Genomic DNA, 25,702 nt, shown 5'->3' with positions numbered 1-25,702 from the left:
ACACATCTGGCCGAATGGGAGATGTAATTTTTTCTCTCATTCGAACCAGACTTTTCTTCTCCACTTTTCTTCTCCTTTCTCTCTCTCTTTCTTCCTCCTTTCTTCTTCTCTCTTCTTGATTGTTATCAAACTAACAAAACTCAAAGGCAGGTCGTATCATAATAAAATAATCTCCATGTGCTTGGTTTGACAAGTTTAGGGCTGCTCTTGTTCAGTTTGGATACACTCAAGCTCAATTAGATCATACCCTCTTTGTTAAGAAGAGAAATAATCTGGTCACATTTCTCATTGTTTGTGTGGATGATATTGTTGTTACTAGCAATGATACATAACAAGGTAATGCTCTCAAAAAACTCCTTAATTCTGAATTTGAGATCAATGACTTGGGGCAGTTGCGGTGTTTTATGGGCATTGAGGTTGCTAAATCCAAAGAAGGTATCTTCATTTCTCAACGGATGTATTGGATCTTCTCATTGAGACTAGAAAACTTGGTGCTAAACTTGTCTCCACCCCTATTGATGTGAATTATAAACTCTTAGTTGATGATGGAGAACTTTTTACTTGATAGGAGATGTTTCAGATATTGTTGGGAAAACTTCTTTACCTATATATGACTCGTCCAAACATTTCATATGTTGTGAGTGCAACCAACCAATTCATGCATGCCCACAAAAACACACATATGGCTACTGCAGAAAGGGTACTATGCTAAACATGGTCATATGAAGGTAGAAGCATATACAAATACTAATTGGGCAAGTAATATAGATGACAGTAGGTCCACAACAGGCTATTATGCTATGGTATCTCGGAATATTGTTTCTTGGAGAAGTAAAAAGCAATCAATGGTTGCTAGATCTTTAGCTGAAGGAGAGTATAGGGCTATGGACCATAGAATTTCTGAGTTTTTATGGCTTAGATTTCTCCTTGATGAGATGGGTATCCCGTGTTATATTGTGATAACCAAACTGTTATTAACATTGCTCACAACCTAGTTCAACATGGTAGAACTAAGCACATTGAAGTAGACAAACACTTTATACAAGAGAGGTTGTCTTCCGGGAAGGTATGCCTTTCTTTCATTGCATCGGAAGTGCAACTATCTGACTAAGGGAGTTTCAAAAGTAAAGCTGCAACATTATGTAAGCAAGCTGGACATGATTGACATCTATGCTCAACTTGAGGAGTGTAGTGAGAACAGGCCGAATGGACCTTAGTTCCTTCATTTTACTCAAGTCATGTTTTTCTTATGTTCTTTGAGTTATGGGTAACCATGTGAATTCTAATAGTCAATGTGTCAACGCTCCAATGAAACTTGAGTTCTTGGTATGCTTCATACCAAGGTAACATTGCAAGTAACCAATGGACTAATTTGAATAAGGACCTATATGGAGACGGTTATTTTGATATGCTTCCAAGTTATTATCTTATAACATGCTCACTCAATTAACAAAAATAAATAAAAACAAAGAAATGTTGACACTGATGAGGATAAGAGAGATGGGAAGAGAATAAGAAGACTAAATTAATAGTAAGTATACCTTCAAGTGATCAAGTTTCTCCACCACACCAAGGTATGTGCCTGGAAATCTAGCCTTACTTGAATCATGCATTGTGAAGCCACGAACATGCATTTCGTAGATTATAAGATCCCTTTGAGGATGCTTCAAAGGTAAATCTCCTTCCCAATCAAACTAAAAACATCAAATATAAGTTGTGGCATACTTTAGATCAAAAGTCAGATAACCAAGGACTAGTGTAGAAAATCATGAGGCTTCTATATTTAACATGTAGAGTTAAGGTTTTATCTCCAAATGTTATTGTGCTAAGCAGGAGTTAGACAAAAAAAAAATATGCATCATTACATCTTGAACTACAAAATCCATGAATAAGAAATTACATAGTTTTTCCAATCAAGAGAATAGCATGTAAATTAAATATTTTTATCAATAACAAAATTATTAATTAAATTTAAGCATAAAAAGAGAATAACTAGAGTAAATTGATAGAAAAAAAAGGTCTTATATTGATAGAAAAAAAGGAAAATAAAATAAAATGAGAGAAAATAATATATACAAGTATACAACCACTAATGACTCTCCAACTCTTCCCTGTCCCCACTCTGCCACAAGAGCAATCCTGCTCATATCCCTAAAAGTTTTATTAGCTAAAACCCAATCCCTTTTCTATTTCTTTTTTTTTTAGCACTATTTATTTACTAGATTTATTTTTGGAAAAAGGAAAAGGTAGAATTTCTATAGCTTTTAGTCTCTTTGTATACAAAACGCCATCTCTTTTCTCTAATCAAACAAAATCTTCTGCCATGAAGTCTGAAGGACAATGCAGTTGATAATCATCTTTTTATGAGTAATTGATGAAACAGGGAGAGAAGAAGAAAACAAGTAGAGAGGAAAGATATTGGGAGGGAAAACTCTTTGGTATTATTTCATTCATCTTGAGGTCTATCTATACATATCTCATTGAGACCCACCGCCTAGTACTGGGATTGCTTACAAGGCCCTCTTGTATACACATATTTGATGGGCCCTTATTCATATTATAATTACCAACACCTCTATCAGTAATCAAACCATTGTCTTAAGATGGTAAAAAGGAATAAGTAAACACTGTTTTACAATACAAATTTGTCTTTTAGTGCTTTCTTCTAAACCCACTTGAGGTGCATAAGCAATTGAAAAGATAATGAGGAATAATTTTATAGATTAGACAACAATTTTCAACAATTATGTAATCCATTTGACCAGAGAAAGAGAATAAATTAAGAACCACAAGTAATATGTCTTGATCAGACCACCAGACTGAAAATAGCCCCTTACCTAGCAATGCCAACTGGTTGGACCATTAAAGGGTAGGACTGTAGGAGGAGGAGAATCGGTAATCTCTAGCATAAGTTGTTGGTTAGTACCCCAATTCTCAAATACTGTACTAATACTCGATATGTCCTATCCATTTACCAATGTTGATATATTCTGATGGTTATTTTTCTGTTTATCATTCAAGTGGCTCAGGTTTAAGTCTTCCAAATCATTTTTTGCTGAAATACATACACATTGGTTCGATACAGATATAAATAAGCAAAAAGTACACAAATGGTGTCTAGGCTTAATGGTAACACAATATTCTTGGTAAATAGCAGGTCAGGTTTCAATTCTTTTCATTGTCATTTTGTGGCTTATTATGAAGCAACAACCCAGGGTAGATTGTTTGAGAACTGGCTAATAGTTTTTGAAGTTTGCCTGGTTTAATAGCAATTTGGATGGTTTTCAAAAAACTAAGAACCGGCATTCTGAAACCAGAAATCCCACAACTCTGGAGTCTGATGGTTCAACCCTCTGGTCCAGTATGAATCTGACAACACTGCAATTAACAATTGCAGCCATGAAAATCTTGCTTCACCTCCACTCACCACATCAACCTTAGAAGCTTTATTAGCCATGGTTGATTGATTCCAACAGGGCTGACCAAACAGGGAAAACAAGCTTTTATTTTCTCTTTTTTTTTCTAATAAAACAAAAAATACTAAAAATCTAAGACAGAGGGCCTATTGTAATTTCAGCACTACCTCTATTTTAGATAAATGGAAATAATACCCAAATATAATATCTGAGCACCTTCTTATTTCAATGCAAACTCCATTTTAAAGTCTAGTACCACTTAAGTGAGACTGAAATATACCCAAGCAAGCAATGTGAGGCATCTAGACCACTTGAGGAAACAAAATAAGAAACACCATCCTATACTTTTCCAAAACATACGGGCATGATATACAGACCAACAGTCTCAGGTAGAGACCAATGTCAAGGCACTTTTGTACCAGTTGGATCTCAAAGAAAATTTCAAAAACTTGAATGCCATATTTGGATCAGGGTGAAACTGGAAGCAGAGATGGATGTATCAGAACCAACTCTGGATGTTCCCAGATTCTGCTATTGGTTCAAATTTTCTACCCAAGAAGAAATCCCAAACAGGTCTGCATGTGTATTTTCTGGGGAAGGGACTTATTTGAATTTCTACCAGCAACCTTAGGGCATCCTAAAACTAGACTAAACCAAAGGCCACTTTGCACTATCTGGAGTTGACCAAATAAACCCTTTTTCACAAGCTCTATTTTCAGGTTTACAGGCTTTTCCTCAGCCTTTACACCATTGTCCTTTTCACACCCCAGACTTCCAAAATGGAAATCATCAGCAGCATCTAAGCCTTATCCAAACTATATGGGGTTGGCTGCATGAACCTGTTTCGCCATTCTGTTAAATCACTCCTTACAAGTGCCAAAGATGGTCATTATGAGCTCTTAAATCTTACTACTTCAACCCAGCTCTTAAACATTGTTAAATCACTCCTTACAAGTGCCATAGACGGTCTTCTATGCACATGACCAAACCATCTTAGTCTACTTTCTCTCATTTTATCTTATTGGAGCTACTCCAAGGTTCCCTCTAAAAGATTGAAATCATTACTATCTAAAAGGTTGTGCTAAACCAACAGCACTGAATGGTTTTTTATGCCAATTATGGGCATACTCTTTGTGTTTCGAAAACTCTAACCCCCCCCCAAAAAAAAAATAAAAAATAAAAACTGCAAGTGTGGAGAACAACAGATTACTGTACCCTTATAATATCAATGACACCCTATCCAATTTAGATGTGTATACCACTGAACCAGTGAAAGAGCATGGCATAGTTAAAGGAAGAACATATCAATGGTGAGAGTAATTTGAACAACCAAAAGACCTCCAAATTTGAGAAATCTATCATGTTCGGCCAATAGATCCTTCAATTATTAAGAATCAATAATTCCGTTTCGCTAATAGAATTTTATGGTGTTTCCTTCTATGTTCTCTAGCAGTCTTTTAGATATCCAGAGAACAAACTAGTTCATGTAACCACCGTTACCTACATTACCTAGATACAGCCAACAATGTTGCTGGACAGAACATTGGATATGGAATTCAGTCAATTCACACTAAAAGTTAAAGTATCCAACATGCAGTATCCCTGTACACAGGGGTGGAGCCAGGGGTAACCCAGGGGAGCCATGCACCCCCCCCCATGGTCCAGAAATCCCCTACTATTAATACAATTTTTCATGTAAATTCCCCCCTCCCCCATTCCCCAACCTAATGGTTGCCCCCCTCCTATGGGCCCATTTACATTTATCCCCCCCCCCCAAATCCACCTTAGATTTTGGCCCCGCTCATGAAAATTTCCTGGCCACCCCTGCCTGTATAGATATCCAGATATAATAGGTTGTCACCAGGACACCTTTAAACCAAAGGGTTAACACATGCTGGAAATTTGGATATCCTGCTAACACTTGGCACTTAGCAATATGCATCTTGTAGCATCTAAGTGACACTCCAAACTGAAGTTAAAATACAACCTTAATTAATTTAAACAAAATATAATGGACACATCCAACTATCCTGCCAACCTTGCAGTTTACCAAAAATATTATTATCTATTGCCATGTGTTTATGCCATCATTTTTGGAGATTTATGTATCAGATGGCTATGGACACCAGAATACTTGGCACCCATGCCATGAGCAGGTTACACTGCATATAACATATTTCAAGTTTCAACAGAGAATATTCCCGTAAAACACTGGTCAAGCTAAAAAGCATCATGATAAGGAGAATTGACACTTGCCGATGAATAAATAAATGCAATTGAAATAAATACCAAATTAAAGCTAAGCCTGTTCATGTTACAACAAACCTCTACATAAAAACAATGCTAATGGATCCCTTGCATTTGTTTGACAATGAAATGCAAAAAGGAAAAGATCATTGTGCCCAATGATAATATTTAGAAATATATACAATTTGAAACATCTAAAGCATAACAGAAATGTTTATCTTCATCTAACCTCAAAATAGAATAGAAAACAAGCATGGGAAAATGAAAACTGCAAATATAGATTAGGAAAATAAAGTCAGACAACTGAAAACTTCTAATTCCATTAAGTACCTCATTATCTGAAGAAGGTATCATGCCAGCCATTTGAGGCCAGCAACTGCCCTCAGGACCCAAGGCACCATATTCCCCTCTGCTGATAACTGCCTAAATGAATAAAAAAGGACAGTTAATCAGTGTAGCTCATAAGCATACTACTTCAAAAGCTCAAGGAAAGGAATAAATTAAATAATGGTAATTGATATGCCATACTCAAGGTTATTGCTATAAGGGAAATAAGTGCATCCTCAACAAACATCTTTCCTGCATCTTGGCTTAGAGGAGATAGTGCCAACGTTTTATGTTGATAGACTGAATGGCATTAATATGTGCCTCATTGTTGCTTTTCTTTTTTGTGTCATTTTGCTTTACTTATCACTGAGTTATTCTCTTCTTTGTTATTGGTCCAATGGGCCTCGCTTAGCTGCTTATAAACATTGTTATTGCTGCCGCCTATCTAGGGACATTATTGTAATTCTCTGATCAGTTATAGCAGTTAATATAAAAGTTAGTGTGGCCTCACATTCTTTCTGATAATTAACAGGACTTAATTTCATTAACATAAACAGAGAAGTATGTAGAATGAAGATCCCAATGGTGAGGTAGATTTAAATACCTCTCCTCAATACAAATATTTCAATTCAGCGCAGTAGGAATCTGCTGAATCCAAAATCTGCAAAGAAAAGAAGAGTTTCTTGTGGAAGAAGAGAGAGAAGAGAAGTTGAGAAAGAAAGAAAGAGCAAATCAGATCTGGCCACCCTCTCCCATTGGTATTTATACTTTAAGTAAAAATTAAGTACAATGAAAAATATGCCCTTATAGGGCAGCTAACACATAAAGCTGCACAAAAAACTTAAAAACATCACTCCAAAGGGTCCCAACATGAGTGTTGTGGTCTCCACTCACTATCTAAACAAACAATAAACAAAAACAACTAACAAATCTGCATAAAATCCTAAACACTGCCCCTCAAGTTGGAAGAAATGTCACACATTCCCAACTTGCATAGGTCATGTTCAAGTTTGTTCTTTGCAACCCCTTTGGTGAAGACATCAGCTAACCGTAACTCAGAGCAAACATAAGGCAAGCAGACTTCTCTAGTTCTCACCCTTTCTCTTATGAAGTGTCAACCTCAATGTGCTTTGTCCTATCATACTGAACTGGATTGTGGGCAATATTGATTGTAGCTTGGTTGTCACAATATAGCATCTATCTCAATCTCACTCCACAAGGATCTAACCCAGAGTAATTCTAAAACACCATGGGCCATAGATCTCTATATTCAACCTCTACACTTGACCTAGCCACCACTAATTGTTTTCTACTCTTCCATGAAACCAAATTTCCTCCCACAAAGGTGCATACTCCCGATGTGGGTCTTCTATTATCTAGACAACCTGCCCAATTTGCACCCGCATAGGACACCAGTTTCAAATTCCCATGATCCGAGAATAGAATTCCTCTACCCAAATGCTTCTTCAAGTATGCAAGTATCATATCAATGGCTTCCCTATGTTGAACTCGAGGAGCATGCATATACCAACTCACAACACTAATAGCAAAGGAAATGTGTGGGTGTGTCATACATAAATATAGTAGTCAGCCTACCATCCTTTGATATCTCCCAACACCCTTATCAAACTCATCGTCCAAAGCATTAATCATGTGGTTCGGGTCAATAAGAGTATCAACTGGTTTAACTCCTAGCTTCCTAGTTTCATATAGTACATACACAACCAATATCCAAAACAGATCAATGCCCCCCAAACCTGTCAACCATGCCCAAGGTGACTATTTCAAACCGTATAATAACTTTTTTAGCCTACAAGCTTTTCCCTCACCAACATTCTCATAGAAATTGGCTAGAAGGTCCATATATTCCTCCACTTGCAAATCACCATTAGGAAATGCATTTTTTAACATCAAGCTAGAAAAGCGGCCATGAATAAGTAGCTACTAGAGACAAGAGTTTCCAAACTAAACTCATCTTAGCTACTGGTGCAAAGTTCTCCAGATAATCTATACCATAGATTTGTGTATACCCTTTTGTAACCAACCTTAACCTTGCCTTGTACCTCTCATCCAACTGTATCCTTTTCTAATGGAAGATTAACTATCTCCCATGTTTGGTTCTTAATCAAAGCTTCAATTTCTTCTATGATAGCTATTATCCACTCAGGTTTGGAGAGAGCCTCACTAACATTCCTAGGTATAGACACAAAATCTAGGGAAGAAAGGAAGGCATGATAAGGAGGAGGTGATAGGGAATTGTAGGAGAGATGGTGTGAAATGCAATGGGTTGTACACTTTCTCTTCTCTTGCGAAATGCAATGGGAAGATCAAGATTAGTTGTAACATCAGTGTTAGGTATAGAAACATCATCAATGGGATTAGAGGCAATAACAAGCTCAAGAGAAATACTTGGAATTGTATCATTCAAACCTAGAATCTCGAACAGACCAATAGAGAGTGGTGCAAGTTCTCCCATTAGAGCATGTGTGGAGTCAACCCTCTTGCGTTGGCACTGAAAAAACTGTGAAGTAGGCCGCAGTGGAACTGAAGCTGATGGTGGAGTAATAGGTGGAACTGATGGAGCTTATTGTGGATCTAATGGACTAGATGAAGGAACAGGAAGAGAAACTGACTGTGAGCTCTCTTCCCCAAAACATTCCCCCTGATGAGTCACCAAAAAAAAATGTAGACTGAAAAAAGGTAACATCCATATTGACAAACTTGTTCCCTGACATTGGATCATAACAACAATATCCCTTCTGGTTTTAAGCATACGGAAGAATGTGAACAAAATAATCACACCCGAAAACTCTCAAAGGTATATGAAATATCTCCCCATCTAGAAAAAGAAGACCGAATGGCACCTTAAACCCCAGAATGCATAAAAGTACACGGCTAATCAAGTACAGAGTTGTGAGAACTACATCTCCCCAAAAACGAACAGGAGCTGAAGCACACACCATAAGACTTCTTGCCACCTCCACAATGCATCTATTTTTCATCTCCGCTACCCCATCCTACTACAATGTATCAACTACTCCGATGAATCACCCCATGCTCCAAAAAATATGTGGTCAAATCCTTCTCAAAATATTCTTTAGCATTGTCTAATCTGAAAATCTTAGTCCTCGCCCCAAAATGTGTGAGAACCATCTCGTAGAACTGTCACACCAAAATAGGTACCTTGCCACGTGATCTCATCAAATATATCCAAGAATACCGAGTGTAATCATCCACAAATAAAAGAAAATAACGGTATCCACCCATGGAAGAAATATTATAAGGTCCCCATACATCAATGTGAACAATATCAAAAGTAGAAGAACTTATTTTATTACTTGGTTAAATAGAATTCTACAATGCTTTCCCAATTGACAACTTTCACACTGTAGACTAAATAACTGGATAGAGTCAAAACAACTTTTAAAACAAACATCTCAATGAACTGAAAGAAAGATGACCCAACCGATTTTGCCAAAGCATAATCTAACAAACTAACTCTAACCCACTACTACTGCTACTAACACGGTGGCTCTGATGTCTTGGAATCTAATTTAGAAGGTAGACTCCATTCACTTCACGACCACTCCCAATCATCCTCTTTGACTTCAGATCTTGCACAACACAATTGCCAGGAAGGAAAGTCACTGAACAGTTCAAACTTTTTGTCGGACTACTCACAGAAAGAAAATTAGTATGAAGTCTGGGAACATATAAGACAGAGGTCAAAGTAATGCCATCAGTCATCCTAACTATCCCTTTCCTAGCAATGGGAATATGCGAACCATCTGCTATAGAGACTCTATCTCTATTAGAACACAACTGATAAGAACTGAAAAGGGTAGACATATTGGTCATGTGCTCAAATGCCCTTGAGTCTATAATCCAGGGAGGTCCTTCCTTACTTGAGGTGGATGCATAATTTACAACCGCATATGAAGTAACTATATGAGCAAAGGAAGTAATATGACTAGCTCCTAGGTTTCCTACACCTTGTTGCCCACCTAAAGAACTAAAACCATTTGAGTCCTTACTCAGATGTTGTCCATACTTTTCCAACTCAGTTCTGACTGCTACCATTGCAATAAACTCCAAGTCGATTTGGGTAAGAGGACCCGAAAAGTCTCTAGTAGTTGCCACATTTAACCAAGTCCTTCTTATTCTCCCTCCTAATCTCACTATTCCCACTATCTCCATTTGGATTAGGTTTGAATGTACTAATCATAGCCGACTGGTCAACCCTAGACTATCTCAACATGACATTCCTATATCTCTCCTCTCTAGGCACAAAGGCATAAGCTTGTAAAAGAGTTACACTTTCTCTGGAAAGGATGTATTGCCTGGCAATATCAAATTCAGGGTTTAGTCCAACCAAGAACTTAAAGACCCTATTCTTCTCCACCAACTTTTGATATGTTATTACATCCTTCGAACTCTCCCAAACAACAATCTCTAAGTGATCTATCTCTTGTCAAAGTGTTTTCAGCATGGACTCTAACTACATTTTGTTTCTTAGAATAGGTCTAAGTTACTCCATCTAAAATCTCCTTAGCAGTATTAGCCCACAAAAAAAATTTACCATTGTGAGGTAACATAAAATTACATAACCAGGACATCACCATGTAATTCTCCTATACCCATCGGGAGGAATCTGTATCAGGTTTCTTTTCCTCCCTAGTGATGTACCCCAATTTCCCACGAGCACCAATAGCCATCTTAGCTAATTGTGCCCATTCTAAATAATTTGTACCATCCAATTTTAATGTGGTAATAATCCTAGACTCAAAAAAGTCACTAGTACTTCATCCACCCAAACCCAGGTCACCAGTGGACTTTTACTTAGCACTGCAACCCTCCATTTCAACTTCAATCAGGTCAAGAACAAGAAAAAATCAGGCAGAAAGCTTCTAAAAACATATAGATCTCACACACAAGGGTAGGATTTTTCGGAGGAAGAAAACCCTACCTAGAGAGAAAGCTCTCTCCTCCACTTTCTCCCAACAGAGAGAAAAGTGAATTGATCTATCGAAAGGGCTCTAAAACTACCAGAAACTGAATCACCCCCTATTGAACCAGAAAAGTATGATCGCCTAGTATCAAGTCAAAAATGAAGAGTCCAACTTGACTAGGACTCGCCCCTACACTCCAGCTCTTCCTTATTTTGATGTCGAAACACAGATCACCCTCTTGGTGACTGGAACCCAACAAAAATCCAAGAACTAGGCAGTTTAAAGTAGATCGATCAGCCATTTATCTCCTCATTCCATTGACTGATCTAGGACTTCATGGATAAACTCCAAGAAACCCTAGCCTTGCTTTGATACCAAGTAGGAATTTGTTGAATCCAAAATCTGCAAAAGAAATGAAGAGTTACTTGTGGAAGAAGAGAAAGAGAAGAGAAGAAATTGAGAAAGAGAGAGAGCAAATCAGATCTTGCTGCCCTCTCCCATTGGTATTTATATAGAGCAGCTAACACATAAAATTACATAAAAAATCACTCCAAAGTGTTCCAACAAGAGTGTTGTGGTCCCCACTCACTATCTAAACAAACAATAAACAAAAAGACCTAACAAATCTGCACAAAATCCTTAACAAGCGCAATACAATTGCCCATTATTTGTTCCTTGCTTAACCAATGCATCAGCCAGACCATTAATAGCCCTTGGTACCCATTGAGTTCTTATTTGTCATTTCCCTTGTTAGCCATTTAATCTTCTTAATGGCATCTCTATGAATCCATTCTACCTTCTCATCCTTCAACCATCCAACCAAGGCTCAAAATATCGATACATTTTGATACAGTGGAAGGGGTGTACCGGTACAACTAGACATGGGGCTAAGTCATGAGGGCCCATCTAGTCCAGGGGTGAACAAGCAACCAGGGGCAGCAGAACATGACAGCTAGGTCCAAGGCAAGGACAAAGTTGTGTATGCAGGTACATGCCAAGACAGAGGCCAAGGCAAGGACATTGGCAAGGGTCAGGCAACTAGTCAAGATTGGAGAAAATGGGCAGCTATAGAAGCAATGTAGGCCACATATCCAAAGGGCAGGGAACCTGAGGAGATTATTGCAGAAACCATGGCCACCTTTCCCAGGATAACTCCATAGGTGAATCACAATCAAGTGGAAAGGTTTGCCCACGTCAAAAGCATCGTACGTACGAGCAAATGTGTTGATTGTGGCAAAGCCACAAGGACTTGATCAACCAATGGGATGCATAAGCCAACCTTCCAGAACCTTGTGGAACAATCTGGATTTGTGTGGAATGCCCTAGAGTGGTTTGGATTAATTGACACTTGCTCTAGAGTGTTCTTGTACCTTATGGAATGGACATCCCCTAGAAGAGTGTAGAAGATAGAATGTTCTAGAGGTGCTTCTAAATGATGCCAAGTGTACATAGTTCTAGAGGATTCTTTGAGGGGGTTAGTGTATAAATAGGGGTCCCCTCCATTTGCAATCTGTAGAGAACACTGATGTGGGCCCCACAACTACGGTCCCACTGTGTTTGTAGGGTAGAAGATGTTCTAATCTGCCTAGGGTTAGCTACTGGTCATTTAGTTGTTTCAGTTGTTATTTATTTCAGCCTTTTTTTTTGCTCTATTTGTTATGTAAAGACTAAGGGCAGATCTGTCCTTTCCATGTAATGAGCATAACCTATAAATATTAATTAAAGTGGCGGCGACAGACAATTAAGCTTCTGCTCCTCCTTTCAACCCTTGTGTTCTACTGCTTCTCCTCCCTCTTCCTCTTCTTTCCTCTTACCTTTCTTCTTATCTTCGATCCTGAAATCCATTAGGGTTCAAGACTGATAACAGTCCTGAACTTCTTCTTGGTATCAGAGCTAGGGCTTCTCATGTGAGTCTAGTCCAGCCGACCACATGAGAGCCATCTAAGGCTGGAAGCTGAGAAAGCAGAGTTCGTTGACTGGTTCTTGGAGATCTCCAGAGGATTAGCAGCTGTTTCAAGAAGTGTCACAGTTGCAGCGAGTTGGTGATCAGGAAGAATCAGAGAAGGCTAGGGTTCGGGTAACCTTGGTAGGCAGCGAACTGCATCCTATTGTAAGTCTTCTATTTTCTGAGAGAAGTAACATCAGAGAAGATAGGTTGGACCTATCCAGCAAGGGTGGCTGAACCACTCTAGGGTTTTGTCTTATCCCTGCGGCAAACCCTAGTATTAGGCTGAACCTTGTGATCTTATCCCTGCGGCAAACCCTAATAGTTCTCCTCAACATTGATCAGTTTTAGGGTTTCATATTAACCCTAATACAAACCTTATCTGTATGGTACTGTCTGGAGTGTACGGCTCTTAGGACTGATTAAAACCTCAAATTGGCTTCAGCATATCAGATTGCTCTTCAAACTGTTTTTCAGTTTTCTTTTGGGGTTTCGAACACTTCTAAAGGGGTGAAAACAGTTCGGACTGTTGCTGTTGTGTGTGGTTATTGATTTCAGATCAGTCTTATACATGTTTCATGCACATCTACCGTGAGTACAGATTGGTTCTATACTGATTTTGTGACTGTGGTTGGGAGTCCTAGTGCTGGTTTTGACTGTAGTAACCATAATTTTGATACTTCTGGTTCTTGACCGAAATGGAGTTTAAGAATCAGGCAGAAAGCAGTTTTGGGAACAGAAGTTATGGTGGTGGTTCTGAGACAAGTTTTCAGATTACAACCGTAAAGTTTGATAGATCAAACTATTTGGAATGGGCCCAATCAGCCATGATGGCTATTGGGGGAAGGGGCAAAGTAGGGTATTTCTTGGGAGGTGTGGCAGAACCTTCCAAGGGAGACCCTATGTATACCAAGTGGGTCCAAGAAAACTACTTGGTTATGACATGGCTCTGTAATTCTATGCAGCCCCATATCAGCCGAAATTACTTATGGGCAAAGACAGCCAAGGAGATATGGAATGTGATGAAAGAGACTTACACCCAACCCCTTAATGCTGCCAAAGCATATGAGTTGAAATGTGAGGTGAATTCCCTTAAACAAGGAGAGAAACTGGTGTCGGTCTACTTCTCTACCTTGAAGTCCCTGTGGCATGAGATTGATCACTTAGAGACTCTTGAGTGGGAGAGTCCCAAAGATGCTCAGATACATAGAAAGCACATCGAGACAACAGGGTGTTTGAGTTCCTGGCAGGACTGAATTCAGAATATGATATTGTGAGGCAGCAAATTTTGACTAGAGATAGTATGACCCTCTCTCAGGCATACTCCTTAGTGCACAGTGAAGAGACCAGGAGAAAAGTAATAATGCAACCTCAGCCGCTTACACCTGCCTTGGTAGCTGTCAAACCCAAAACAGAGGGTGATTCAGAGAGGGACAGAAAGAAGAAAGATAAAAGGGATGTGGTGTGTGAGCATTGCAAGAAACCTAAACACACAAAAGAAACATGTTGGAAGCTGCATCCACATTTGGTCCCGGCAAAGTTGAGAAATAAAAGGGGTAATGCTCATGTGGCTATGACTACTGATTCAGCATCCTCATCTGGCACGAGAGGCACACCATTAGAGACCTTAGCTGCAGTTTGGGCTGCTCTAATACAATTGGAGAAGGAAGTTGGCAGTTCAACTCAGTTACCGCAGTCATCATCAGCTCCGGCCACATCGGCCTTTGCACACTCAGGTACTCGAGCCTTAGCCTATCGTGCCTCCGCTCCAGGTACTACCGAACCGTGTTGGGTAATAGATTCAGGTGCATCCGACCATATGACTAGCTTGCCCTCTTTGTTTACTACTTATCACTTATCTTCTGGTAGGGATAAAGTATCTATAGCTGATGGCTCTCTTGTCCCTATTTCTGGCAAAGGTGATATCAAACTATCGGATACTATATCCTTGTCCTCTGTCTTGCATGTTCCTAAACTGGATACTAACCTCCTTTCCATTAGTAGTATTACCAAACATTTGAATTGCTCAGTAACTTTCTTTCCTGACCGATGTGTTTTTCAGGACCTGGAGACGAAGAAGGTGATTGGGACTGGCTGTGAGACGAATGGGATCTATCTGCTCAGGGAGAGTTCTCGTCGGGAAGAGTCAGTGGATAAGAAGTTACTTGTTTCTCAGGTTGTGAGTCTGGTTATGCTTTGGCATAACCGATTGGGTCATTTATCTTTTCGGTCCTTGAAGAGTCTGTTTCCTACTTTGTTTGAGTCTGTTGAGTCATCTCAGTTGAAGTGTGAAAGTTGTGAGTTTGCTAAACATTGTAGAAACTCTTATTCATTGAGTAATAAAAGGAGTAATAGTTCTTTTGATATTGTGCATACTGATGTTTGGGGGCCATATCACATTCCTTCTATGGGTGAATACAGGTATTTTTTGTTATTTGTTGATGACCACACCCGGTTTCCTTGGGTTTATCTTATGCGATCACGAGATGAGGTGTCTGCCCTGACCCAAAACTTCCACCAAATGATCCTAACCCAGTTTGATGCCAAGATAAAAGTGCTCAAATCTGATAATGCAAAGGAATACTTTGTTAAGCCATTGGCATCATACCTCCTTAATCATGGGGTTATCCACCAGAGCACTTGCCCTAATACACCTCAGCGGAATGGGGTTGCAAAGAGGAAGAATAGGCACATCTTGGAGGTGGCTAGAAGTATTATGTTTACCTCCAATGTCCCTATTCGCTTCTGGGGTGATGCTATCCTTACGGCGGTATATCTTATTAATTGGATTCCTTCTCGGGTTTTTGATATGAAACCTCCTTTTTCCCTTCTATACCCCAATGAGGAGTTGTTTACTATTCCCCTCAAGACATTTGGTTGTACCTGTTTTGTTCAGCTTCTCGGTCCCCATCACTCCAAGTTTGAACCCAAGGCCTCCAAATGCATCTTTCTTGGTTATGCACAAACTCAAAAGGGTTATTGTTGTTATGATCCTGTCTCAGGGAAGAAGTTTGTATCTATGGATGTCACTTTCTTTGAGGAGACACCCTACTATTCTCGGGTCTCTCCTCAGGGGGAGAGTAGTGAGCGTGGTCCTTTTCTTCAGGGGGAGTGCAGTGAGGACAAGGTTAATACCTTTGGGGCTGTTCCCTTACCTATTCCAGTTGGTGATGAAGGCTGTAGTAGCGAGGGTGGTCAAAGGGATCGAGAGTTGAGAGTCTATCACAGGCGATGCAGGCAGGTTGATCCTAGTCATCAGCAGTCCCAGCCAGCTCCAATCTCTTCTACGGCTCCAAGTCCAGATATTACAGTCCCAGGGCCCACAGAGACTACTTCCATTGTTGCTACCTCACCCTCTGCAGATGACCTTGACCTTCCCATTGCCCTCCGTAAAGGAAAACGACATTGCACCACATCTACAGCCCACCGCATCTCCTAGTTTTTGTCCTATGATCGCCTATCTCCCTCTTACAGGTCCTATCTCACCTCCGTTGCTGATGTCCCTATTCCAAGAACAATGCAAGAAGCCCTATTATTCCTGGAGTGGAGAGGTGCAATGCAAGTTGAAATGGATGCCCTGTTGAAAAATAATACCTGGGAGCTAGTTGACTTGCCCAAAGTAAAGAAACTAGTTGGATGCAGGTGGGTATTTACTGTGAAGCACAATGCGGATGGTTCCATTGAGAGGTACAAAGTTCGGCTAGTTGCAAAAGGGTTCACTCAGACTTATGGTATAGATTACTTGGAGACATTTGCCCATGTAGCCAAGATGACCACCATTCGGGTTCTATTATCTCTTGCAGCAAGCTGCAATTGGCCTTTGTACCAAATGGATGTTAAGAATGCCTTCCTGAATGGGGACTTGTAGGAAGAGGTTTACATGCAGTTGCCTCCTGGATTCTATGATACAGAGGCAGGTAAGAAGGTCTGTCGGCTCAATAAGGCATTGTATGGTTTGAAGCAGTCACCTAGAGCTTGGTTCGACAGATCAGACTAGCCCTTGGGAAGTTCGGTTATGTACAGGCCCAGTCAGATCATACATCGTTCATCAAGAGGGTGGAGTCGTCACTGACACTACTTGCAGTTTATGTTGATGATATTGTGGTGATAGGAAATGACAACCATGAGATTGAGTCCCTCAAACAGCTCCTTCATCAAGAGTTTGAGGTGAAAGATCTAGGTACACTACAGTATTTTTTGGGTATTGAGGTTGCTAGATCTAAACAGGGGATCTTTGTCTCTCAGAGGAAATATGTTTTAAATCTCTTGGCTGAAACTGGAAAGCTAGGTGTCAAACCTGCAGATACACCCATTGAACAGAACCACAGGATTAGTGCAGAGAGTGGGGAGCTGCTTGAAGACAAAGTTATGTTCCAGCGGTTAGTGGGAAAGCTCCTATATCTATGCCTTACCCGACCAGACATCAGTTATGCCATTAGTGTTATCAGTCAGTACATGCATTCTCCTAGAACCACGCACCTTCTAGCAATAGAAAGAATACTAGCATACTTGAAGAGATGCCCGAGTAGAGGTATATTGTTCAAGAACAATGACCACATGAAGGTGGAAGTCTATACGGATGCCGATTGGGCTGGGAGTGTTGATGACAGAAGGTCTACCTCTGGATATTGTGCTCTTGTGGGAGGTAACCTGGTTTCTTGGAGGAGTAAGAAACAGAGTGTTGTCTCCCGATCCAGTGCTGAAGCCGAGTACAGGTCAATGGCTAATGGAGTGGCTGAAATTCTTTGGCTGAGATCACTACTTGAGGAGTTGGGTATTAAGTATGAGAAGCCCCTGATGCTGTATTGTGATAATCAAGCGGCTATTAATATAGCACACAACCCAGTGCAGCATGACAGGACTAAACATATTGAAGTTGATCGACACTTTGTACGAGAGAGGGTCTCATCACAAGAAGTGTGTCTCCCATACATCACCTCCAATATGCAACTAGCAGATATCCTCACCAAAGCTGTACCACGGAAGAAGCTAGAGGCAGATCTATCCAAGTTGGGAATGATAAACATTTATTCCCAACTTGAGGGGGAGTGTAGAGAACACTGATGTGGGCCCCACAGCTACGGTCCCACTGTGTTCGTAGGGTAGAAGATGTTCTAGTCTGCCTAGGGTTAGCTATTGGTCATTTAATTGTTTCAGTTGTTATTTATTTCAGTCTTATTTTTTGCTCTATTTGTTATGTAAAGACTAAGGGCAGATCTGTCCTTTCCATGTAATGAGCATAACCTATAAATATTAATTAAAGTGGCGGCGGCAGACAATTAAGCTTCTGCTCCTCCTTTCAACCCTTGTGTTCTACTGCTCCTCCTCCCTCTTCCTTTTCTTTCCTCTTACCTTTCTTCTTATCTTCGATCCTGAAATCCATTAGGGTTCAAGACTGATAACAGTCCTGAACTTCTTCTAATCCATAGAAGTTGTGAGAGCATTCTTTGAGTTGTAAGCTTTCTTTCATAGTGCAATATAATATTTTCCTCTTACATTACTTAGTGTGTTCTTGTGTGCCTTGTTGTGTGTCCTTAACACTTAAGCAACCTAGCAAGAAGGATCTTGGGCAGGCAGTTTGGATGACTTGCTTGGAGGGCCAAGTGAATGCCACAAAACTTAGCCAACAGGAGCGGTTAGGTCGTGACATGTAGCTTTGGTATCAAGAAAGGTACAAAAATGGAAGGATACATTGAAAAGGGGCTGGAAATTGTATGTGGCTAATGTTAGACACAACCCTAAAGGTTGGTTTGTCACAGTAACAAAGTGTTTTGGGGAGGGAAGGAAACAGATAATTTGTATCCCTTTGGGGAGACAAAGAAATGATTGGATCAGGTTTATAGAACCCCTACAGGAATTCCTCTAGAGAGAAGAAGATAGCTTGAAGGATTCGCAAATCAAGCAAGGAAACAACAGTCAATGGGGGAAGCAGACAAGTGAGGAATCCAGTGTTATCACGAATCAATGTTTTGTGGAATGGAGGAAGAAGTATGTTGTCTATGAAGACAAGATGGTGAAAAACTGGAGACGATTAAAAAAAGACATCAAAGCTAACTAAACCTTGAAGGACCCTTTACCCTTCATCCATTTCAAGAAGGTAAGGGCTTGCAAGAAGTTGGAAGTTAGGATAGGAAATACACATCCTCCCAATCCAAACCTCAGAAGAATTAGTGGTGATAGGGCAATGGAACCCAAGTGCAAATAGGGTAGAACACCTGGGAAGCTTTCAAGTGAAAGTGGTAGATCTCCTATTTCATGCGTGGACTCAAGAAACCTTCAGTTAAGTGGCTTTGAAATGCGGCGGAACCTTGGAGAACTTGAATACCTCATATCTTAGCGCAGATTCTTTCACTCTGCTAGGGGTGAAACCTACTGCAGTACCCAGAATGGTGGAGATGAAAATCAATGAGGAATCTTATTCGGTCTGGTTGCTTTCTTCTATGGAAGCACACTGTGGCAAGGAAAGAAGTCTTGCTGAAATGAATGAATGCATATTGACAAGGGCAATCTCATGGTTGAAATCTTCACAATTGTTGGCAGATTTCTCCTTTGATGACTTAAGGAGAAACTGGGAAGCAGTGGCTTCTATAGTATCCACCAAGAACAAATCACAAGTTGAATGGAAACCCCCACCGGATGGAGTGGTAAAATTGAATTTTGATGGCAGATGCCAAGGTAACCCAGGGCCATCCGGAATTGGTGGGAATCTAAGAAATAAAGACAGCAATATGTTGTCTCTTTTTTCAGGACCAGTGGGTCAAGGTGATTAGGGCAGAGTTACTAGCAGCAGTACAAGGGATTTCCAAGGTAGTAGTGGGCTGGCTAAATAGCCCAGATACAGTTTGTTGGGGCTTTAGGGACCTGTTAAAGAAAGTTAAATGGATGAGAAGAAATATGACTGTCAGGTTTCAGTGGGTCAGCAGATCAGCAAATGCAATGGCTGATTCTCTGGCCAAGCAAGGGGTGTCAAGGGGAGATCTGTTTTGGGCTACTTTGTAATTTGTGTTTCAGGCTTGGGGACGTTTAGTTGTTTATGATTCAGTCCTCAGGGGAGGTAACATCTCGTGCCTCTTCCTAGGCTGATTGTATTTTTTTATTTGAATTAATAAAACTACTCTCATTTATCAAAAAAAAAAAATAGTGTTGATGTGGCAGGCGTAGGGGATGGAAGCATGAGAAACAAGCCTGGGCTGAATTCAAAATTTAAGGAAATTGTGTTCCTTCATTCTGAAGCAAAGGGGTAGTTTTCCATAGATAGAGAGAAATTAGGGTTGCTGGATGCAGATCTAAGGGCCAATATACACTGAACCAATGGCAGGAACAGGAAGGTGGGTCAAATAAGTTGAAAAGGCACCATGTTGTGACCCAAGGGGTGACCTGAGGCCCACAGTTGATCAAACCAGATGGGGTCCTTGCATATCAGAGATCTAGACCGATTCTAAACCTAGGTCACATGCTCACTTAAATGAGCACATTACTGGGCAAGGAAAAGAGCTGGGGGACGTTAACTTACATCTATCATCATCCTCACTGACCCAAAAGGCCCCCACCCTCGTAGCAGAGGTGACTTAAGCACACTGGACTTTCTCTAATAGCTCTTTGAGTTGGGATGGAGCTATTATAGCTCAGAATCTGGGTTTGGAAACCCATTATGTTTCCTATTTCATAAGTTTTCCCCTCTCTTCCTATTTCTTGCCCTCTCTACCATTATGTTTCCTATTTTTGTTCTCTTTCCTCTATATCTCTCAATTATCTCTTGTTTATTCCCCGTCTTTGGTAAAAAATTACAGAAGCCTTAACTCTCTGACATATGCTCTACCTACACACAGAAACTAAACAAAACTTCCAAAGTTTGAGAGTTCAAACAAATTCTAAATCCAAGGTCAGAATCTAAAAGGCTGTGTGGCTTATATTTTTGCACATAGACTCATGTCTGCAGATGCCCAAGGCATATGCTATAACAAACCTCAGGAAATTGGAATGGAAAAGGCAAGTAAATATCTGTCTTCACCAGGATATCAAAAGGAACCTTAAATTTCTTTAACGGCAAGAGATTGATTAAGAACATACTGACCTTGGCATATGGATCCAACAAAATCCGAGAAGAATCATAGTAATGTCCTTCTTCAGGGGAAAATTTTCCATCAAACTTGTATCCATACAGCATATCTTCAAAATCCCCCTTCAGATATACATGCCAAACATCCCCTGTCTTGTTAATTAATGGATCAAGGCAAATCTGCTCTGTGACCTTATTCTGCATGGGGTAGATGGAAATGGTTAGTTAAGCATAATTTACAATAAGACTGAACAGATATATTTATCTCTACCAAAAAAATAAAAGATCAGACATATATCTTTTGTCAACCATTCAAAAGAATATATATATATATATATATGATAAATAACATGGAATTTCATTAAGATTTAAAAGGAAATATGTATACAAACAGAGGGAGGTAAACTATCTTAACTCCCCTGCAATCAGCAAAACAAAATTACAAGATTAGAAATGAGCCCAAAACAAAGAATCCCAAATCACCCCTTGCTTTGCTAGCCCATCCACAAATGAATTAGCAGATCTCTTCACCAAACTGAATTTTATCTCCATATCTTTTGCCAACCATTTAATTTTTTTCCTTTCGCTGTTGTAATTCCAAATTGCAGTCTTGTCTTCATTTATCCATCTTACCACAACCTCTGAGTCCCCTTCAATTATCAGTCTCCTAATGTTCAGGTCTCTTGCTCTTTGAACTCCCTCCAATGCCGCAAAAATCTTAACCCTTATAGTCACCCTCTCCAATAGGGCCAGAGAAAATAGCTGAAATAATCCCTTCCTCATTCCTGAAAACTCCCCCAATACCTGACAAACCTGGGTTCCCAAGGCTGCTGCCATCAAAATTCAGTTTTAGGAAGCCCAAGGGGGGAGGTATCCAAGAGGGACTTGTGTCCCTTTTAATCTGGGCAGAACTTGCTATCTCTTTTCAACTCCTCAACAGGTCATCCACAGTGAAGTCTGTGAATAAATCCAAAGATTTCAGCCAATGTGCCACCCTAATATGAATCAACTCTATTAGGTTTTCAATGTTTCTCTTCTTTTCTGAAAAAATTCTGAGTTTTTTTCTTCCCGTAATATCCAACACACTGCAGCCCTCAGAGTCTCAAACACCTCCACATGATCCTACCTCTTTTCATTGGACATGTAAAAAAGGAAGGAGAAAACAGGCTTTGTACATTCATTGGAGGGTTCTGGCTACACCCAAGAAAGTGAGAAAACCCAATCCCTTATAGGTTTAGCTTATTGGCAAGATACCAACAAGTGGTAACCCAATTCCCCATCCACCTTGAAAAGAAAACACCTATGTGGGGATAAACAAGACTTGGGTCTCTTGCTTTGAACCAGATCACTTGTATTGATTCTTTCCAGGAAAGTTTCCCAACAAAAACTCCCAATCCGAGGAGGAATCGGCCTATACCAGACCTCTTTAACAAGGAAGGGCAAACCAAGAATAGCAGGTTGCTGAGTTAAATTTTTGAACAGGGATGCACAAGAGAAAGAGCCCGAGGGTGAGGGGGTCCAAAACCTGTTGTCTTCCTTTGACCGATTTCAAATTCCTAATCCAACTCATGTTCCCACCCTCACAGAACAATATTGTGTCATCTGCAAGTTGCACGTGTATAAGTAGTATATCCTCCCTTCCCATCCTCCAGCCCCTTATCAAATTTCTCAAATCAGCTCTATAAATCAGTCTCCCTAAAACATCTGCAATCAAGATGAACAAAAAGGGAGAAAGTGGGCCTCTTTGTCTTATTCCTCTCAAAGCTAGGAAGAAATTCAACACTGAGTAGTGAAACACCAAAGTTTGCTAAGTTCTATGATAATTCAATTCCATACGGCTAAAGTGTAACATTACTACAGAGTACGGACATGATAATTCCAATCATCATATGAAGCATCTCCAATTGTGCCTTACCTTCTAAGCATGGCATCCAGCAAAGACTGACTTACCTTGCATTAAGTGCTATTGTTCTCCCTTTATCTCCTCTAAGCATTTTCATTCTATCCATATGTCATTGCAGACAAAAATCTGATCTTCAGGAGTATGAAAAAATAAACATAAATAAATAAAAAACTTGAAAAGAAACTTTTAAGTGGTCATTGTTGATGGCACAATCCTTTTCTTTTTTTGACAAATATGGGAGAATCCATATTTTCATTGGCAAAATAAGGATTAAGCAGCAATTGTTCACCCATCACAAGCATGTTCAACTATTCTAGCATCATTAACTTCAGAGATAAATTATTATTAGGAAATCTAATAATAATTGCTAGTGACAAGGAAGCATCAAAGAAAAGAATAAGATGAACCAACTGAAATACAAAGCATGCAACATCATCTTTCTGATGATAACCTTATGGACTACAAGACTAGCCACTTGTATAGAGTATTAGAGTCCACTTATGGACTAACACATTATGAATTACACTTTTTTCCTAATAATAAAACTATAAAAGTTCTTAGTGTGTTTTTCCTTTTCTTTTATGATTTTTTTTCAAAATAAAATCTAGATTAAACAGGACTCTTTAAAACAGTATTACCAGATAACACTTCAACTAAGGGGTATAGTTGTACTAAGACTTTGCACCTGACACAACACTCCTTGTAACATCTCGGCTATGCTCCAAGATGAAATCAGCATAAAATCTTGGTACTTAGTGCTCATAAACAAGATTAGAAGAACTGATATATACAAAAAGAAGTACACAATTACGCTTTCTTATTTCTACTACATTTTGTATTATTTATGTAATAAATGTCATTTATTCTTATGTCTCATACCAAATTTTGGAGGTTAATGTGCCATATGAATATTTGGAAGTTGTGCCATGTACCAAGATAAAACTGCTTACAACCACGTTATAGAGTGCCGTTAAGCTGGCTGCCACTTCAGCTTTCAAGCGCCAAAGTTAAAATCAGATCTTAAGCATGCTCAGTTTAAAGACCACTCGTCGACACGAGATAACTCAACAACTTCTTAGATACAAAATACTACCAATAAACTAGTCGAGAATTAGTTACTAACAATCAGGATTAAGTAACACTTTACGATTAGAAGCCTCTAATTCTGTAATTCTTACACATAGAAAGAACAGTTATTAACATGCATCTGTTGGGAGCATGAGAGACCATCGCGAATATAAAGTCCAGGCAAATTTTGCCGCCATGTTTTCTAGATCGCAATATACATGAACAAAATTGACTTTGAACTGAGAAAATCGCCACCAATTTACCTCTTGTAAATCCGAAAGGCTGATCAAGCAAAGAGTAGCCGATGTTGCATGGCCAGAATAGATTGCGAAGTTCACTCCACCATCCCTTGCTGTGGGACCAAAGGGCATCGGACTACCAGCAAACACTTCGAACCTTCGCAACCTTGGCTTCTCGACTACCGCAGTTTCCAATTCAGTGCTCCCATCACTTGCATTGACAATTAATGGCATTGTTCTTGCAAACTTCTCAGAACTTTTCCCAGTTATGGTCATACTCAAAGTGTTTCTCCCACTCTTGCAGATCGTCCCCGGGTTCCTCTGGAATCTCAGGTGGAATTGAACATCCCTCCACTTCGCACCCCAAGGAATGCACATGGGAGCAAACACCAAGTACGAAGCACTCTGCCTTAACTCCATTGCTAAACCAATCAGAGATCATATATCTTCACCACCCACCCAAGGATCAAAGTTCTCAGACTCAAAAACAATGCCAACAAGCCACGAAGAAAAATTATACATGCAAGAAATAAATTCTCGAAGAACAAAGCCGATCCAATTACAAAATTATAGGTAAAGAGAAAGAAGGGAACGCATGAACTGAAGAACCGGTGGAAACTTCATGAGATTAGATAGGCAATCTAGGGCTTACATACTGCAAAAAAAGAGATCGATTTATGCTTCAGAAATGGGGAAAAAATAAAACAAAAACAGAGAAAATTTGGACATTTGGGACAGAAGAATCGAAGATCGTAGAAGCTGGGAACTTGAAACGGATACTTATTATTTTTTTATTCATGAAATTTGTTTGTCTCGTTTTGTCTGTTCGTAATATTTTAGACACGTGGCATCCTATCATTTGTTAACAGGGAAGGCAAATAATTTAAAATCTTTTATAATTTGGAAATATGTTCCCGCTAAAGTGACGACTAATTTACTGTGCAGTGAGGGCTATGATATTAAAATAGTCTTGCTATTTGCTTTTGAACACGTGGGCAATTCATACCAGAAACGCTCCTTTCGTTCTATCTTTCAGGCTTGTCCGCATCCTCTTTGTCTTGTCGGGAGGTTTGGACCAGACTTACGACGGATGGACGATCAATTCTGCAATGTAAAATCGGGCAGCACTTCCCGGTTGAACCGGAAACCATGAAATGAACCAATTCCCGTTCGATGGTGAATCTATTACTTTTGGTTTCCGGTTTTAGTGGTTTGAGGTCAAATCGAGGCCCTGTTTGGCACATTTTTCTGCAGAGGCTGTTGTAGAAGTCTGGCAACCCACATTTTAGATTTTTTTTCGTTTGGTTGAAAAAAGATCTAATCGCTAAAAAATGACACTAAAATATATGTGAATTCCGTTTTGGACTATTTTCAGAAAGCTCCAAATAGAGCTTTTCAATTTTTTATTGTATCTCCACGCAAAAAAAAACCTAAAAATCGCACATTAACCGAACGATCTTTAGATTGTTAAAATCTTATACAAAAGCTTACATCATCTTTTGGGATCTACTGAAAAATCTTTCAAAAAAGACTTGCCAAACTGCACCTT

General features: G+C 39.6%; 1 protein-coding gene across 2 annotated transcripts in view; it reads right to left on the bottom strand.

Moving 5' to 3' along the window:
- Positions 1–24,931, bottom strand: part of ISA1 (isoamylase 1) — a 138,434-nt gene extending 113,503 nt beyond the window's left edge. For both annotated transcript variants that reach the window (XM_088957540.1, XM_088957541.1), the window contains exons 1-4: positions 24,178–24,931; positions 20,959–21,141; positions 5,994–6,086; positions 1,542–1,694 (exon numbers count right to left, since the gene is read on the bottom strand). In XM_088957540.1, coding sequence (XP_088813666.1) covers positions 1,542–1,694; positions 5,994–6,086; positions 20,959–21,141; positions 24,178–24,573 — 825 coding nt within the window. In that variant the 5' untranslated portion in view covers positions 24,574–24,931. The remainder of the gene's footprint in view (positions 1–1,541; positions 1,695–5,993; positions 6,087–20,958; positions 21,142–24,177) is intronic.
- Between the last annotated feature and the right edge of the window lie 771 nt (positions 24,932–25,702).

This window comes from Nelumbo lutea, chromosome 8, assembly GCF_056320005.1.
Source record: "Nelumbo lutea isolate HS-2025 chromosome 8, American lotus-T2T, whole genome shotgun sequence".
NCBI classification, from domain to species: Eukaryota; Viridiplantae; Streptophyta; class Magnoliopsida; order Proteales; family Nelumbonaceae; genus Nelumbo; species Nelumbo lutea.
This window is presented reverse-complemented; position numbering and strand designations above follow the sequence as displayed.